The 16,124-nt window shown below is 34.8% G+C and overlaps 1 protein-coding gene across 1 annotated transcript in view; it reads right to left on the bottom strand.

Moving 5' to 3' along the window:
• Positions 1–16,124, bottom strand: part of LOC106883934 (protein Wnt-5b) — a 299,459-nt gene that overhangs the window by 106,833 nt on the left and 176,502 nt on the right. Inside the window, exon 2 of the mRNA XM_014935079.3 lies at positions 5,761–6,011. Coding sequence (XP_014790565.1) covers positions 5,761–6,011 — 251 coding nt within the window. The remainder of the gene's footprint in view (positions 1–5,760; positions 6,012–16,124) is intronic.

The raw sequence follows: 16,124 nt of genomic DNA, 5'->3' as shown, positions 1-16,124 counted from the left end.
TACTACTACTACTACTACTACTACTACTACTACTACTACTACTACTACTACTACTACAGTGACTGCATTTGCACTATACCACCCAAAATCAGATATTGAAAGACGATATTGATATTTACCAGGAATACAAGGCAGTAGGGGTCTTAAAACTATTGCAAAATATCCATGATGAAGTATGCAGTAAAGAATCCTGGAAAACTAGTACAGGTAGGTACAAAACATGGACAGAATAAACCAAAAAAATGTCTTCTTTTTTTGCTTTCAAGGAACCCAAGAAATACAAAACAGAAGTTGCAATAACAGACAACTATGAAGAAAATGGAGAAACAACAACAGAAATCCCAAAGCAGTAAAAATTTAAACTAAAATTGGGACAAAAGAATGCTCGGATAAAACAGTAGCAAGAAAATAATATCGGAAAAAACTGAACTGAGGGTTAAGTGCAGGACTTAAAGCAAAGTCTAATGTTTTTTTGGGGGGTTGAAACACAGGACCAAAGCCTCCCCACAAAAAAAAAAAAAAATCATCAAAAGTTTATGATGAAGGATACAATAACTACAGAATATATGGAAACGGGGAGAAACAACCAACCACATTATCTCTGGCTGCTCAATCTGCCAAGAAAGAATACATTCATAGACATGACAAAATTGAGATATATGTACCGTAGAAGTTATGCTAGCATTATAAAATACAACAGAAAAAAGATGGTTTTGAGATACACCAGAAAAAGCTATCCGAGAAGGGAAAAGAAACTATACTCTGGAATATATCAATATCCATAGACAGGAAATAAAGGCTAACCGACCGGATATTGTTGTCAAGGCGATTAGGGAAAGAAATACTTAATCGATATATAAGAACCAAGAGATGATAATGTACCGCTAAGTGATGGAGGCATTATCCAAAGATAATGATAGAAAATGCCCGCAAATACATAACAAAACACAAAGAATTACAAATATACATGTATAGAAAATAGAACTACTTGGTATCTCACACATGTTGCATTGAATACTTTCAATACAGTAATGATATCAAAATCAAAAACAAAACACTGCACATACACAAGGCACACAGAACTGAGCCCGATGGTGCAGTGAAAACTAACAATAGGAAAAGACAACCGAACAACAACAATTACAATGATTATGATTCTTGCCAGCTACAATTTCGTGGAGAGGGCGTTAGTCGATTACATTAATCTTAGTGCTCAACTGGTACTTATTTCATCGATCCTAAAAGATGAAAGGTAAAGTCGACTTCCGCGGTATTTGATTGGAAGATTAAAGAAAATTCCACATAGATTTACTGAAACATAAAGGCTATGAAATACATACAACCCACCACACAATAACGATCTTTTGAGTAGTTTTCCATATCGTGCTGCCAATTACACTTCGTTTGTTATCCGCTTCCGGAAGATAGATGACATCTAAAAACAGGCTGGTCAGTAAAGAGAATCTAGTAATCGTATCTACGAAGTTTGATTGTTGGTTGATTTATTCAAATATTTGAATTAATAAAAATATAGTAAATATTGGTAATACGTATTGGATAAATCTAAGTATACACAACAACTTGTAAACTTCTTACTTCCATGCAAAATCAGTTTTGAAGAGGAAGAATATGATCAGTCACATTGACCAGTTATGTGACTGGTATCTATTTTAACGAAGCTGGAGGTAAGTGAAAAGTAAACTTGATCTTAATATTGATTTCAGAGTTTTGGCACAAGACCAGCAAATTTGGGGGAGAGGATAAGTCGATTACATCGACCCCAGTGTTCAACTGGCACTTATTTTATTGACCCCAAAAGCAAAATCGACCCCAGCGGAATTTGAACTCAGAACGTGAAGACGGACGAGATACCACTAAGCATTTTGCCCCCGACATGCTAACGATTCTGCCAGCTCGCTACCTTTAAGCTTGATCTTAATATTATTGAGATTGAGACGTGAAAATGTGAAATGAAGTACCATAGAGAATTCATTTCATAGCTTAGCTGTTTTGGCTGTCTCCATCACGGCTTGAATCATTAGCTCAGCACATATAATACAGATTAGTTACTATTATCATTGTTGAGTTGTACTCCCAGCCACCTCTGCTCAACCACAAAAATAGCACAGAGGTAGTCGATTGAATAACTTATCACACCAGACTAATCATGCATCAGCACTTTCAGGTATGAGACCATAATATGGTAACGCTCTATATTTCCAAGAGTTTCGAAAAGAGAGATTTGATCCACACCGACATTCCGTTTTTCTTATAAATAACCAAGTCTATCGGTGGTACATTTCATGTATGTCCTTGTAAATGAAAATAAAACTAATGAGATTAAACTTGTTCCACTTTGTTATCATTATAGATAGTACAGGAAATATTTCAATTAGGTATCATAGATTGTTTGTTATGTTAAATGCTATATTATTGTTGAAAACTACCAGGAGAGGATGATATTTTGTATATATATATATTCAATGAGTACAAAAACAAACGAGGAAAGTCGTCAGAATAGATAAGGATGAAAAAGAAAGAGCAAATAGTAAGTGGGACACGATGGGTAAAAAAGAATGAAAGAAGCAATTAAAGAATAAGAGAGAAAGAGATTGATAGACAGAGTATAAGAGAAGATAAGGGAAGGTGGGAGAGAAAGAGAGGCAGAGAGGGAGAGAGAGCTGCACTTTACGAAGTAAAAAGGAATCTGTTGACAGAAAGAATAGTTATTCTACGTGTCAGTTGGCTTAATTGATTAAAGTCTGCCTTTACATCGACACTCATGTGAAATTATGGAATCAGAAGTTAGGCTTCCTGTGAATTTGAATGGCCACCAATCTGTCTATTCATACAGGACACGTAAGGAACAAAGAGTGTTACTGCGCAGTCGTGAGGCTATCCGGCTACGTGCAAGAAATGGTTGAAAATAAATCAAGTTATTTTCGGCTTTCATTTCAGCGTATTTAACTTGCTATAGCTTTACTTTCTAAAATATTTATTATTATTATTATTATTATTATTATTATTATTATTATTATTATTATTATTATTATTACTGCTGTTGTTGTTGTTGTTGTTGGCAAATTTATTTATTGATTGAATTTAATTATCCAGCTGAAGGTGAACAGTTTTTCTTTTAATATGGTAATTTACTTTTGTTGACACATACACACACACGCACACACACACACACACACACACACACACACACATACACACACACACACACACACACACACACACACATTGGGCACGTGTTTATGCATGCGTGTGTATGTATATATATACGCGCGTTCTGTTAAGTGAAATGAGAAGCAGCTCCTCTTTCAAGCATGTCGGGGTGAAAAGACGGCTATAACTTGTTCAAAATATAATGTGAAGCTTTACAATTTTTATTGTTCACAAAAATCAGATAAGGATTTTCTAAAAGTTTTATGTTCTGCTCATATAACACTCATTCTGAAAATTTATTTCAGGTTCATAAGTTCATCTTCATTCTCCCACTTCGAGTGTTGATTTTGTCAATCTTCTGCCGCCTCTTACTTGCTAACTTCTTCTTAAAGATATGCTTGATTCTTTGAATTAGGGCAACCTGTGTAATCTTTTTGTGCTGCTCGTAACAGTATGAGAAAGAGGGCGGAGATTTTAGTGTACTTTTAGTGTTACCTACACGGAAGCTGATAATATTTAAAAAAACAATGTATGCACGGTGCTCTGCCTTTAAGATGCAACGTCATTCACCTGTAAAATCTCATGTAAGCTTCACCAGTGTTCGCGAGTCAAATACCAATAGCAACTTGGTGGCTGGCGCGAATAAGATCAACAAAAAACTGTAGTATAAAAGATGGAGAAGGCGCGTGAGGACTCTCCTACCACGACAGGAATAGTGGGTGGAGATGATGAGTGGATCTACCTGGGGAGAATATGCTCCAACGTTTTGGGTCGTCGAAAGAGTATGAAGATTTACATACCACATTGGTTATTGTTGTATAAACCTCTTGTGAGAACGTCTCTGTTGGGGTTCTCTGCTCTATTTTGATGCTAGATGAGTCTATGATTGTATGTGTGTGTGTGTGTGTGTGTGTGTGTGTGAGGAGTATTGCTTTTGGTGACGATGTACTTATCAGAAAAGAAGTGATTGGTTTTTAATTTTTGTCCTCCCACCATCGCTTGACAACCGATGTTGGTGTGTTTACGCGCCCGTAGCTTAGCGGTTCGGCATAAGAGACCGATATAATAAGCTTACAAAGAATACGTCCTGGGTTCGATTTGTTCGATTAAAGGCGGTGCTCCAGCATGGCCGTAGTCAAGTGACTGAAACAAGTGGAATAGTGAAGAGCATACATATTTAATACCCCACAACATATATACATACATAGTGGTTTTTAACACAGAAAAATGTCTGGAATTTGGTGGGAAGAGTTAGTCGATTAAATCTAACCCAGTACTTGATAATTTATTTTATCACCTCCAGAGAGATGAAAGGTAAAGTTGATCACAGCGGGATTTGAACCATGAATGTAGTTAGGAGCCGGAATTAATACCGCAAAGCATTTTGTTTGACGATCTAACAATTTTTGTCTCTGCATCGCTCTTATATATACATACGTAACACATACAAACTCCTGTATATTCATAACAACATGCAGATAAATACACATATACAACTGGAGCATTTTCCATCCTTACATCTGAAAGTCAAGAATCATGGCTAGTAATGGAGTAATTTGTGGCTTTCATGCATGAGCTATTGTTACTCAATTGAAGCATGTCAGTATTAAAACTGCTCTATGCAATACACAATAATTATCAGTCATCTTAATATCTGACGTTTCATTACTTCATTTTAGCATTATAATGTAACTCGGCTCTGAATGTAACGCTTTCAAAACAAGAGTTATCACCGTAGTCACCCCTATCATGTCTATGTAGTTGATCATATTGCTACTATTAATATCTATTAATATTACAGTAAATCTATAACAAATTATGATGCTGAAATTATACACACAGACTCAGACACACAGACACACACATACACGTATTGCATCATATAAAGGTATTATATCCATTTAAATTACCGCATACTGTTATATTCACTTTTCATTATAATTTCATTATAATGATATTAGTATTAGATATCTCAGTTTTTTATCATTCGACCTGGATGTGGTACTTACTTGCATATGTTAAAGTTATGGTAACCTGATTTATTAACAACAGTATAAACTTAAACGTCAGCGATGCCGGTGGTATATGATTATCATTACATGAGTACAAGTAGAAGTTATTTGATTACAGGAGAAAATCTTAAATAGGACTTAATGAAATCGCAAAATTTCTTCGCAGTTTTCGACAATCTAGTATTTCAAAGATACTTCGTTAATTACAAGCTCCACATCACCCAAGATACCATTTCAAACATCTTTCTTGTTAATGGACATTCATATATTTCCTAGATATAAAGCGTTTGACATGTTGAAAGGTTTAAATGAAAACCTGTATTATATAGAATGAATATTTTAAACAGTTGGAGTACATTTTACAAAAAAAAAAAAAGATTAATTTGCATTACAAAGTTATGTCGAAATATTTCCTTTCGGGATTCCTTACAGTTCTTAATCCATTCTAATTTTTCACTTAGCACCCTATATTCGATAATTATAATCTGCTTGATTAGTGCAGAGAAATACAGAAACCCGTAATTGGGCTGGAGTTAACATTGATTAAAAATATGAGGTAATGATAGATTTTACTCACCAAGTTCCAAAACAGGACCAAATACTGTTTCATCACCGACTATGCTACAATTCCATCGGCGATTTCGGAACTGATATTGGCACTCCCTGATTCCTAACTGAGCTCCACGACCAACACTTGGCATGTGGTCGTAATGTGTTTGACATATTTGAATTTGGCCAACAGACAAACCTTTGAGACCAACACACATCGGGCGTGCTCCAAGCATGTACATCTTCCGCCATACCTCTCCACTCTGTAATCCCAAGTTCCTAAAAAATGGATTAAACTATCGTTAGAAATATAAATGTTAAAATAATTCGAAAGAAGTTGGAAATAAAGATTTCTAAGGTAAAATAGATGAAAAATATTAATAGCAGTTAGGGATGAGATTCACCGAAAAACTGACTACATAGAAACGAATACATCTCCCATTAGTAAAAGAAAGAAACAACTTACAAAACATGCAAAATATTGAAATTGTGGAGCTGTACTCATTCTCTAAATAATTGTCAAGCGGTTAGTAATATTTTTAAACATATGCATCTTTGCATATGCATCTTCTATCTTTGCTATTAGTTTGCGCAAAAATTAAGCAGTATAGCTCTTAATGCTTTATATTTTCATTTTCCGATCTTAACCACTGTGCGATATTTATACTTACACCTTAGCGGTGTTTAACGCACGCATTATAAAGATAAATGAACAAACAATTACGTTTATTCCATTATATGTCATAAATTTCTGCTATTTGAGTAAGACATTTTATCATTTATTGATACATAGGGGAAAGATAATCAGTCAATGGGGTAACGGAAATGAAGGATGTAATATAATTGATTTTGCTTTTTTTTTTTTATATATGTACTTAACAACTTGGACACAAATATATCTATTCACTTTGCATACCGTATTCAGTTCTATATCAGATAATATTGGCGCGAAGTAAGAAATATTTTATATTCCTTACAATTTATATATATATATATATATATATATATATATATATATATATATATATAAATTTTACTTTACCTATATATATATATATATATATATATATATATATATATATATATATATGCAAATGTATGTATGCATGTATGCGCATATATATATATATGTGTATATGTCTGTCTATGTATGTATGTATGTGTATGCATAGTAATGTACTCGTGCCATCAATTATGACGGTAAATATGTCCACGAGTAAATATGTGTTGATCATTCAAATATATTGAAAATGATGATGAAATATATATAAAATAAAGAAAAATACATTCATTTTAAAATTATTTACAAATTCTGATGGAGTACGCTTTGTGTTATCTGAGAATTTGATACTTGTGTAAGTGTTGTATTTGAATCACTCTCTAGCTTTCGAAGGTTGTCCAGCACGCACTTAGACGCGCGCACGCATCCACATACGAGCATACACACATATACACTATTCTACAGAAAGATGGCTTTACTCCATTTCTTCGCTGAAAAATAAGAAAATTCTTGCTAATTTAAGGAATATATGTGTATACACTCACACATAACACGTATGCATAGCTGTACGATAATCTTTAATGAAATGTTTCACAAACTATTCCAGTTAGAAATAAACTAAAAACCAATTAGATGACGGGAAAATGGAAGAAAGCTGCGTGCAGGACTCGAACCACGCGTCTTCTGTAGACCAGACAGACTTCCTATTAATTACACTAATGCAGATAACCAACAGACCTTTTTAAAATGCTTTCCTATCGACAGAAAATTTTCAAACTTTTCTACTGATGTAGTTTTTCATGCCCCTGATGGTTTGCATTTACATTTATTGACGATAAGAAAATGAAAAACAATTTAACGAAAGAAAACGAAGACTCATATCGAAGACGAAAAAATTTAATGAAATACAATTAAAATGTTATGCAAACATTAAATATTCTTTCTATAACAGGCACAAGGCCTGGAATTTTGGTGGAGAGGCTAGTGGATTACACGGATCTCCATGCTGAACAGGGAATTTATTTCGTAGACTCCGAAAGGAAGAGAGGCAAAGTCGACCTCGGCAGAATGTGAACTCAGAACGTAAAGACGGACGGAATGCTGCTAAGCATTACTCCCGACGTGCTAGCGATTCTGCTTGCTCGCCACATTACGTAACTATTAAATATGAAAGGGAAAAATATTGTATTGTTCCAAAATGAAAAATGAAAGAAAACAAGTCAGTAACAACGAAATCGAGTTATGCATTTAGTTTTCTAACTGTACCTGCGACACCACAGTGACTCGCAGCACCGTTCATTTCGTCGCTTGAGGTAGGTCCAACTGATTTCACTTGTTGCGTGTGGGCCCCTCTTGCGAGTTGACAAACTCAACTTTGTGGTTAACTGTTCTGTGCCTAAATTAGTAACCTGGTATCTTTGGAAAATGCAAGTATGCTCTCCAAAAGTCATTGTGTGTTGTTGTCCCTAGCAGAACCGACTATCGTATACACTCATCTAGTATGTCACAATTCCGAGAAGCACAACGTATAGAAATAGCTCTCGTATCACAATTTCAACCATTTTCCGGGACCACCGACCTTTGATAGGTTGCAGAGTAGATCCTCCGCACATATCTCGTGTACATAATTGCTTTAATGAACAGCCTAGTACTGCTCATTCTCAACTTTTCCACACAAAAACTATGATCAGTTCTTTCACCTGAGGCAACAAAGCCACCAGAATCACAGCATTAAGAGGAAGAGTAACCCCTCCCAACCATGTGCTTTTCTCACGGAGATAGATTCTACAGTGCCAACAGACACAACCATAACATAGTTTCATGTTCCTAACATGTAACCTGTGACTCATTTTAGGTAGAACTCCCTTCTCTTGAAAAAAACATTGCTGCGTCTTACACCATCTTTATACCCTTCGACAAATTTACGAAATTTACCGTTGAAAATCTCATTTTGTAAACTAAAAAAAGCATTGTATTTAACAAAGAAATAAATAAATACGCTTTGCTGCACTCGTTCAAAGAATCTTGCTAGAAACAGGAAACAAACGAACGACAGGTGGACAACAGCAGACGATAATGCTAATACTGTACCAATGGAAACAGACATTTGCGACATCCGGTAATGTCGGTAATAGGGTGGGGGTCGGATCGGCTAAAACTTCAAAAATTCAAAAGTTTGGAACTTTTTATTATTGATTGCGAGAGGAAATGAATGCAGTTTTCGTTATCAGCACGCAGAACGACCATCAGTGTAGAAATTTCGAGAAAACTCGACGATTGGATGGAGTTTAAAAAGATCCCTCAAAACTTTCTTTTATCAAATTAAACACCTAATTTTTATCAAGGGGAAACACACACACACGCGCGTATATACATACATACATACATACATACATACATACATACATACATACGTACATACATACATACATACATACATACATACATACATACATATGTATGCATAGTTGTAGAAATCAGCTGCCCAGCGGATGTTAATATAAAGCTGAAGATCAGTGAAAGAGAGAATACTTACGCAGAACTATTCAGATATCTGAAGTTAATCTATCCAGATTACAAGTTCAGGTTTATACCTGTAATTATTGGAGCACTGGGATATGTAACACACTGCCTAAATATCAATTTTGATAAGCTTCTCAAAACTAGAAAGGAGAAAGCTGATTCGAAGACTACAGATCTAAGCCAACTTTACAGAAGTTATCATTTAAATATGTATGAGCATGTCTAGACATGCAACCATATGCATGAGAAAACATACATAAAACAAAACATATAAATCTGCACATATACATACATACAAAAATACCCTGTTGATATTGAAATTCCAATGAAGGAGCCTTAGATCTAGGCTAGAAACCGGCTCTTTCTCTATTGGTGAGAAATCTTGAAATAACACTGAATAATGACATACATACATAAATACATACATGCATACATACATGCGCACACTCGCATAAATAGATACAGATATAATGAACAGTTGACTTCGATGCACATATAAAGGTCCAACAGCTCAGTAGAAAAATTTTACTATGCTATGACAAAACTATACTGAATCATTAGAACATACACACACACACACACGCGCGCGCACACACACACACACACACACACACTTACACACACACACACTCACACACACACACACACACACACACACACACACACACACACAGATGATTTGTTTATAACAGTGAAAAGTCTTAGGTAGGAGCAGCTGCACGGTTTGGAAAAACCGATGGCATAAAAAATAAAAGAATAACGCGCACTTTACCACGTGCTCCATCAAACAACACTCATAAGCTAATATTTCGGGGACACGCTCTCAAGGAAATGTGCTTTAACTAAAGCTAAAATGTACCACGCTCCAAGTAGCCTCACTGCATCCTGGGCAAGGTCTGAAATAATAACTATCTGTCAGAACTCAATATATTTATGCTTTAGTCTAAAGTGTCAGGTGAATATGAATTAATGACTAACAAAAGAACAAGAGCTACGTAATCACTTTCATTAGGTTACCTATGTTTCAGAGATTTGAAACATTGGATTCGAGCTTAAAGCCTCCTCAGAGCGATGCAAATGAAGACTCCCAGTACAATGCTTCATATAGCAGAAACAGCTATAAGTCAATGGAAGTGATTACGTAACTCCCTGTCTTTTGACATTCATATATATATACACACACATATATACACACATACATATATACATACATATATATATATATATATATATATACACATATATACATATATATACATATATATATATATATATATATATATATATATATATATATATATATATATATATATATATGTATGTATATATATATATATATATATATATATATATATATATATATATATATATACATATATATGTATGTATATGTATATATATATATATATATATATATATATATATATATATATATATATATATATATATACATATATATATATATGTGTGTGTGTGTGTGTGTGTGTGTGGAGAATGGAGCAACAAATACAAGAAGTAATTCTGTTGGGCTAGTTAGCCGTTGTTTTATTATGTGGAGGTTATGTAATGAGTCATTGTGGAGGTTATGTAATAGTCATTTACGCACGTTTCAATCTGGCCAATGGTTTGGCAGATCTCTTCAGAATGTTGAGGAGTATGTTAAGAGTTCATGGTGTGAGAGATGTAGGAGAAGTGATTAGTGGATATATTAATGTATATGGTGGTATAATAATAGTGATAGGTAAAGAAAGCCTTACGTTTTAGTTGAAGTTGTGTTGGTCTTCCTGTAAGGGGATGTAGGATGGGTGCTATTTAAGCTCATTATTCCGATTTTAATCAAATGCATCTCCACGTGATTTTATGATTGAGGGATGCGTCATATATTTATAGCACCGGCGGTGTTAGTACAAGGAAGCAACCCTAAATTTAGGTGAAAAGGGGGCTAACTCTGGTCTTATTTTGTGACTAATTATGATTAATTATACTTAGAAGGAAAATTCTTTTATATGCATATTTAGTTTTACTTAGGAAGTGTAATGTATTATATATTTAATAATACTTAGAGAATGAGTATTTAGTAGCGTGAAGACAGATTAGGCTAGATTCATATCTCCTGTTTAATAGGTCATTCTTAGCCGTTAGGATCTCGAGGCGCTCAGTTAAACAGAGGTGACAACGTCTATTAGTTGGGTTATAAGAATTAGCTACTTTTAGTATGTGCCACTTTAGTTTATATTCTATCTTATTGTCATTTAGTTCCCAGATATACCTACTAAGTCCTGTTGAATTTGCCTTATTTCTGTTTTTAAAACTGGATAGGTGCTCATTATATCTAAGGCGTATTTGGTTTTTCGTCGCACCTATGTAAGATCTAGTGTGGCTGTTTGTACGTCACATTGGTAAACTATATTTTCGGTCTTGCATCTATTGGAGAAATTACATTTATTCCTATCTCTACAGCCACATAGGTTGTAAGGGGTGTCTATGTCTGTGTGTTGTTGTGTGGTCCTATTGTTTTTTTGGTGTGCGTCCCTCCTAGTAAGGGGTGTTGGATTAGGGTTGGAGCTAGTTCTATTATTTGGAGGGTTGTTGATTTGGTTGTTCGTGGTGTTTCTAGCTGTATAGAATGCGTCTAATTTCTTATTATTAATAGATGCTATTATGGTAGCAAAGTTACATGTCAGGCTATGGCCTATTCTTATTTTGTTCTTAAATATTTCTGCGTATTTATTGTTTACATTGAGGTGTTTATATATATATATATATATATATATATATATATAAACACAGGTGTTTATATATATATATATATATATATATAAACACACACACACACACTCATATATATATATATATATATATATATATATATATATATATATATATATACATGTATATATGTGTGTGTGTGTGTGTGTGTGTGTGTGTGTGTGTGTTTATATATATATATGTACAGAGAAAGAAAAAGAGAGAGATGGGAAGCGGGAGAGATTGAGAGTTGTCTATATTTATAACAAATAATTATGTCTAATATTTATATAAACAATTATCAGCAGATTTATATGTCTGCAAAGACATACATGCCAAAAGATGCATGCACACACACGTGCGCGTACACGCAGCTTGTGTGTGTGTATTGCAAGCGATAGCACCTTGTAAAAACATCTACGATTTTAGCTTTTGTTTTTCATTCAAGATGGAGTGTATTTCTCATTTTTTTCTTTTATTTCAACTTTTAAAGTTTTTCCAACTGATATCATGTCAAAACCTGTAGAAAGTTTTCCAGCAGCTTCAATCCGAGTGTAGCTCTAGAAGAGTGTCAAATCTTGATTTGTTGTTATCTTATCAATATTAGGCTTTGAAGTGTGTTTGACGGGAGCTGAGGGGCAATATGTCGGCTTTCTTTGGTCATTAAATGATTATCGTAGTTATCGTTGTTTATACAGTTACATAGATTTATACAGTTCGTAAAACCTTCTCTCAGCCATGATATGTAATCAGCTTTAATTAATATGATGGCACGCAATAACAATAATTGATGCATGCTTAAATAAAGTTGTATAGTATGAGATCTAGCGTATAGCAAAGGGTGGTGTGATGTTGATGGCCCTACTGAGGTGGTAGTGAGGTAAACGCTTATACTTCAGAAAGATGCTGTTGCGCTATTTGTTTTCAAGATTGTTTTACCAACTGTATACTCACACCGGGCGCTTTGCGTGTGTGTGTGTGCGCGCGCACACACACACACACACACAAACACAAAACACGTGTACACAAAACATACATTTACAGAGAAATAGAAGTAGAGAAAATAAGTGATACGAGCTCATTTACATACATATTCACATGTCTTTCTCTCTGTGTGACGCTCTGCCTTTCTCCATCTCTTTCCCTTTACACTTACGCACACACACACACACACACACACACACACACACACACACACACAGAGAAACACACGGACACACACAGAGAAAAACACACACGAATACACACACACACACACACACACACATACACACACACATATGAATGTGCATCGACAGGCATATATATGTATTTATGATAATTTTATATCTATATATATTATAAGATTTGAGCTTGTCGAATAAAAATATGAAAGTGTTTTAGTTGTACAAACTTTCGAATGTGGAAAACATCAACTACTTAGAACAGGTAGAAAGGGAAATTAAATATAATCTGTGCTGATGAGATGGAGAGGTTACAGACAGTTTCAACTAGAATATCAGCTTGAAGATGACATATGGGAAAATAAGTATAACGGTAAGTTTATAAAGACGTCTAGAGGGAGTTTAGGAAAATAAGAATTGAAGAATCTCACCAAAATACTTATCTCAAGATATCTGCAAGCTAGTCCATGCCAAAATTTAGTTCAGTGTTATATGACAAGACGAACATTCGCGAATCATTTATAGTAACTTCATAAGAAAGGCTCATTGCAAAAATAAATAAATAAATAAATAAATAAATAAATAATAATAAAAGTCGCGGGAAATAAAAGCAAGAACACGAATTAAAGTAAAACGTTTGAAAGAAAAGGATTCAATATCTTATGTGTAGTAAGGAAAATGAAATTTAATTATGCCGTAATGATATTGTTTGAAAATGTATTTTCACTGAATCAAAAGGTAGAGGTTATTTGATGTTTGGAAGATTTATTGCTATTTATGTCAGAAAACAGTTACTGTTCCAGTATTCTTAATTATATATAATAAATCATAGTGGAGGCGCAATGGCCCAGTGGTTAGAGCAGCAAACTCGCGGCCATAGGATCGCGGTTTCGATTCCCAGACCGGGCGTTGTGAGTGTTTATTGAGCGAAAACACCTAAAGCTCCACGAGGCTCCGGCAGGGGATGGTGTCGAACCCTGCTGTACTCTTTCACCACAACTTTCTCTCACTCTTACTTCCTGTTCCTGTTGTGCCTGTAATTCAAAGGGTCAGCCTTGTCACACTGTGTCACGCTGAATATCCCCGAGAACTACGTTAAGGGTACACGTGTCTGTGGAGTGCTCAGCCACTTGCACGTTAATTTCACGAGCAGGCTGTTCCGTTGATCGGATCAACTGGAACCTTCGACGTCGTAAGCGACGGAGTGCCAACAACTACATAATAAATCATATATTCTAAATATTAGCGTGGTTGGATTACTGACAATAAGTTGTGTCAGATATATTTCTAAAACTGCTACAGAAGGATCCGTAGATAACTATGGAATTAGTTATTTCTTTGAGATATTTTAGCTTTTATTGCGATATATTGTTGTTGATTGTGTTTACTGCTTAAACTTGTTCAACTCTGGTCAAACAGATCAGTGTAATAATAGACATGTCTGTATGTTTGAATTGCGATTTCGCATGTAATAAACAATAAGAGACTGAATGGGTTAGATTTAACTCTGGGTGGTCTTTCATTTAAACTACTTTAGTTACTGTCATTGTAATTTAAATCTAAGTAAGTCCTAATTTTGAAGATATATGATTAAGGGTATTTCAACCATGAATATTCTTTTTCTTTTTCATAGAGATACTTCATCTAAAATTACATATCCTAATATGTTCTTTTCTTTTTGGATAATTAGGATGAGATTTGAAAGAGATTTCACTGCCATTTTTAGCAGGTAAAGCGACTACATGTATCCCTGAGTGCATGTATGTTTGTCTATGTATATATGTATGTATATATGTATGTATGTATGTTTATCTCTCCCCCTCCCTCTCTCTCTCTCTCTCTCTACATACACATGTACATATATGATGAAAATAATTTACAATCGCACAACTATTTCCACACATCGGTGCATTTTTCAAATGTTCGAAAGAAAACTATATTCGGCAGCACACACACACACGCACGCGCGCACACGCAAACGCAAACACACGCACACACACGCGCAAACACACAAACACGCAAGCACAGATACACACACAAACGCCCAGAACTGAACAAATTGATATAGAAATAGCAAATCTGAGACGAGTGACGTTTTACTGATATATATACATAACGCATAGAAAGAACGACCATTGACTAAACAAATTCAAAGACATTTACGAAATTTATGATTTAAAATTGTCTAATATATATCACTATGTCGCTTCCTTGCATTGCTGTAGCTTTCGAATGATGCCATCCGGTTGGTTAGGCGGGTAGACCAACATTCCCCTGAACGGAACGCTAGTCCATCGCAGAGTTACTTATTCACAGATGAGTGGATTGGAGCAACATAAAATGAGATGTTTCGCTTAAGAACACAACGCAGGTTTGAGCATCGAAAACACGATTTTGTAATTGTGAGTGCAACATCCGACCCATTTCGCCGCGTGCCTTTACACACACACACATACACACACGCACACACACACAAATACACACACACACAAATACATACACGCACACACAGAAGTACAGAAATACCCCACTCTCACACACGTGTATATGTATATTCATATGTATAAGAGAATAACGGTGTAATCAGGCAAACAACTAGTATCAGGTCAGATTATGACCCATATTCAAGTATTGACACAACATACAGGTAGAATTGAATGTTATAGGAGTTTAGATGACAAGAGGTCGATAGCAAATCAGCTGAGAAATGTTCATAATGATTATAGTATATGCAGGTATTCTCCCGGAATAGTTATACGGTAAAACCAAATTATTGGTATTAGGTAAAGCTGGTGATCGTAGAGAGAATTCAAAGTTGGATGAGGAGGTGTGTAGGTAGTTACTACACACAGACAGACAGACACACACACACACACACACACATATATATATATATATATATATACACAAATGCATATGTGTAAATATATATCTACATATCGGTTATACCGACAAGGG

The sequence above is a fragment of the Octopus bimaculoides genome, chromosome 3 (assembly GCF_046866305.1).
Source record: "Octopus bimaculoides isolate indiv1 chromosome 3, ASM4686630v1, whole genome shotgun sequence".
Lineage (NCBI taxonomy): Eukaryota > Metazoa > Mollusca > Cephalopoda > Octopoda > Octopodidae > Octopus > Octopus bimaculoides.
Note: the sequence above shows the minus strand (reverse complement) of the source record. Positions and strands in the feature narration are given on the sequence as shown.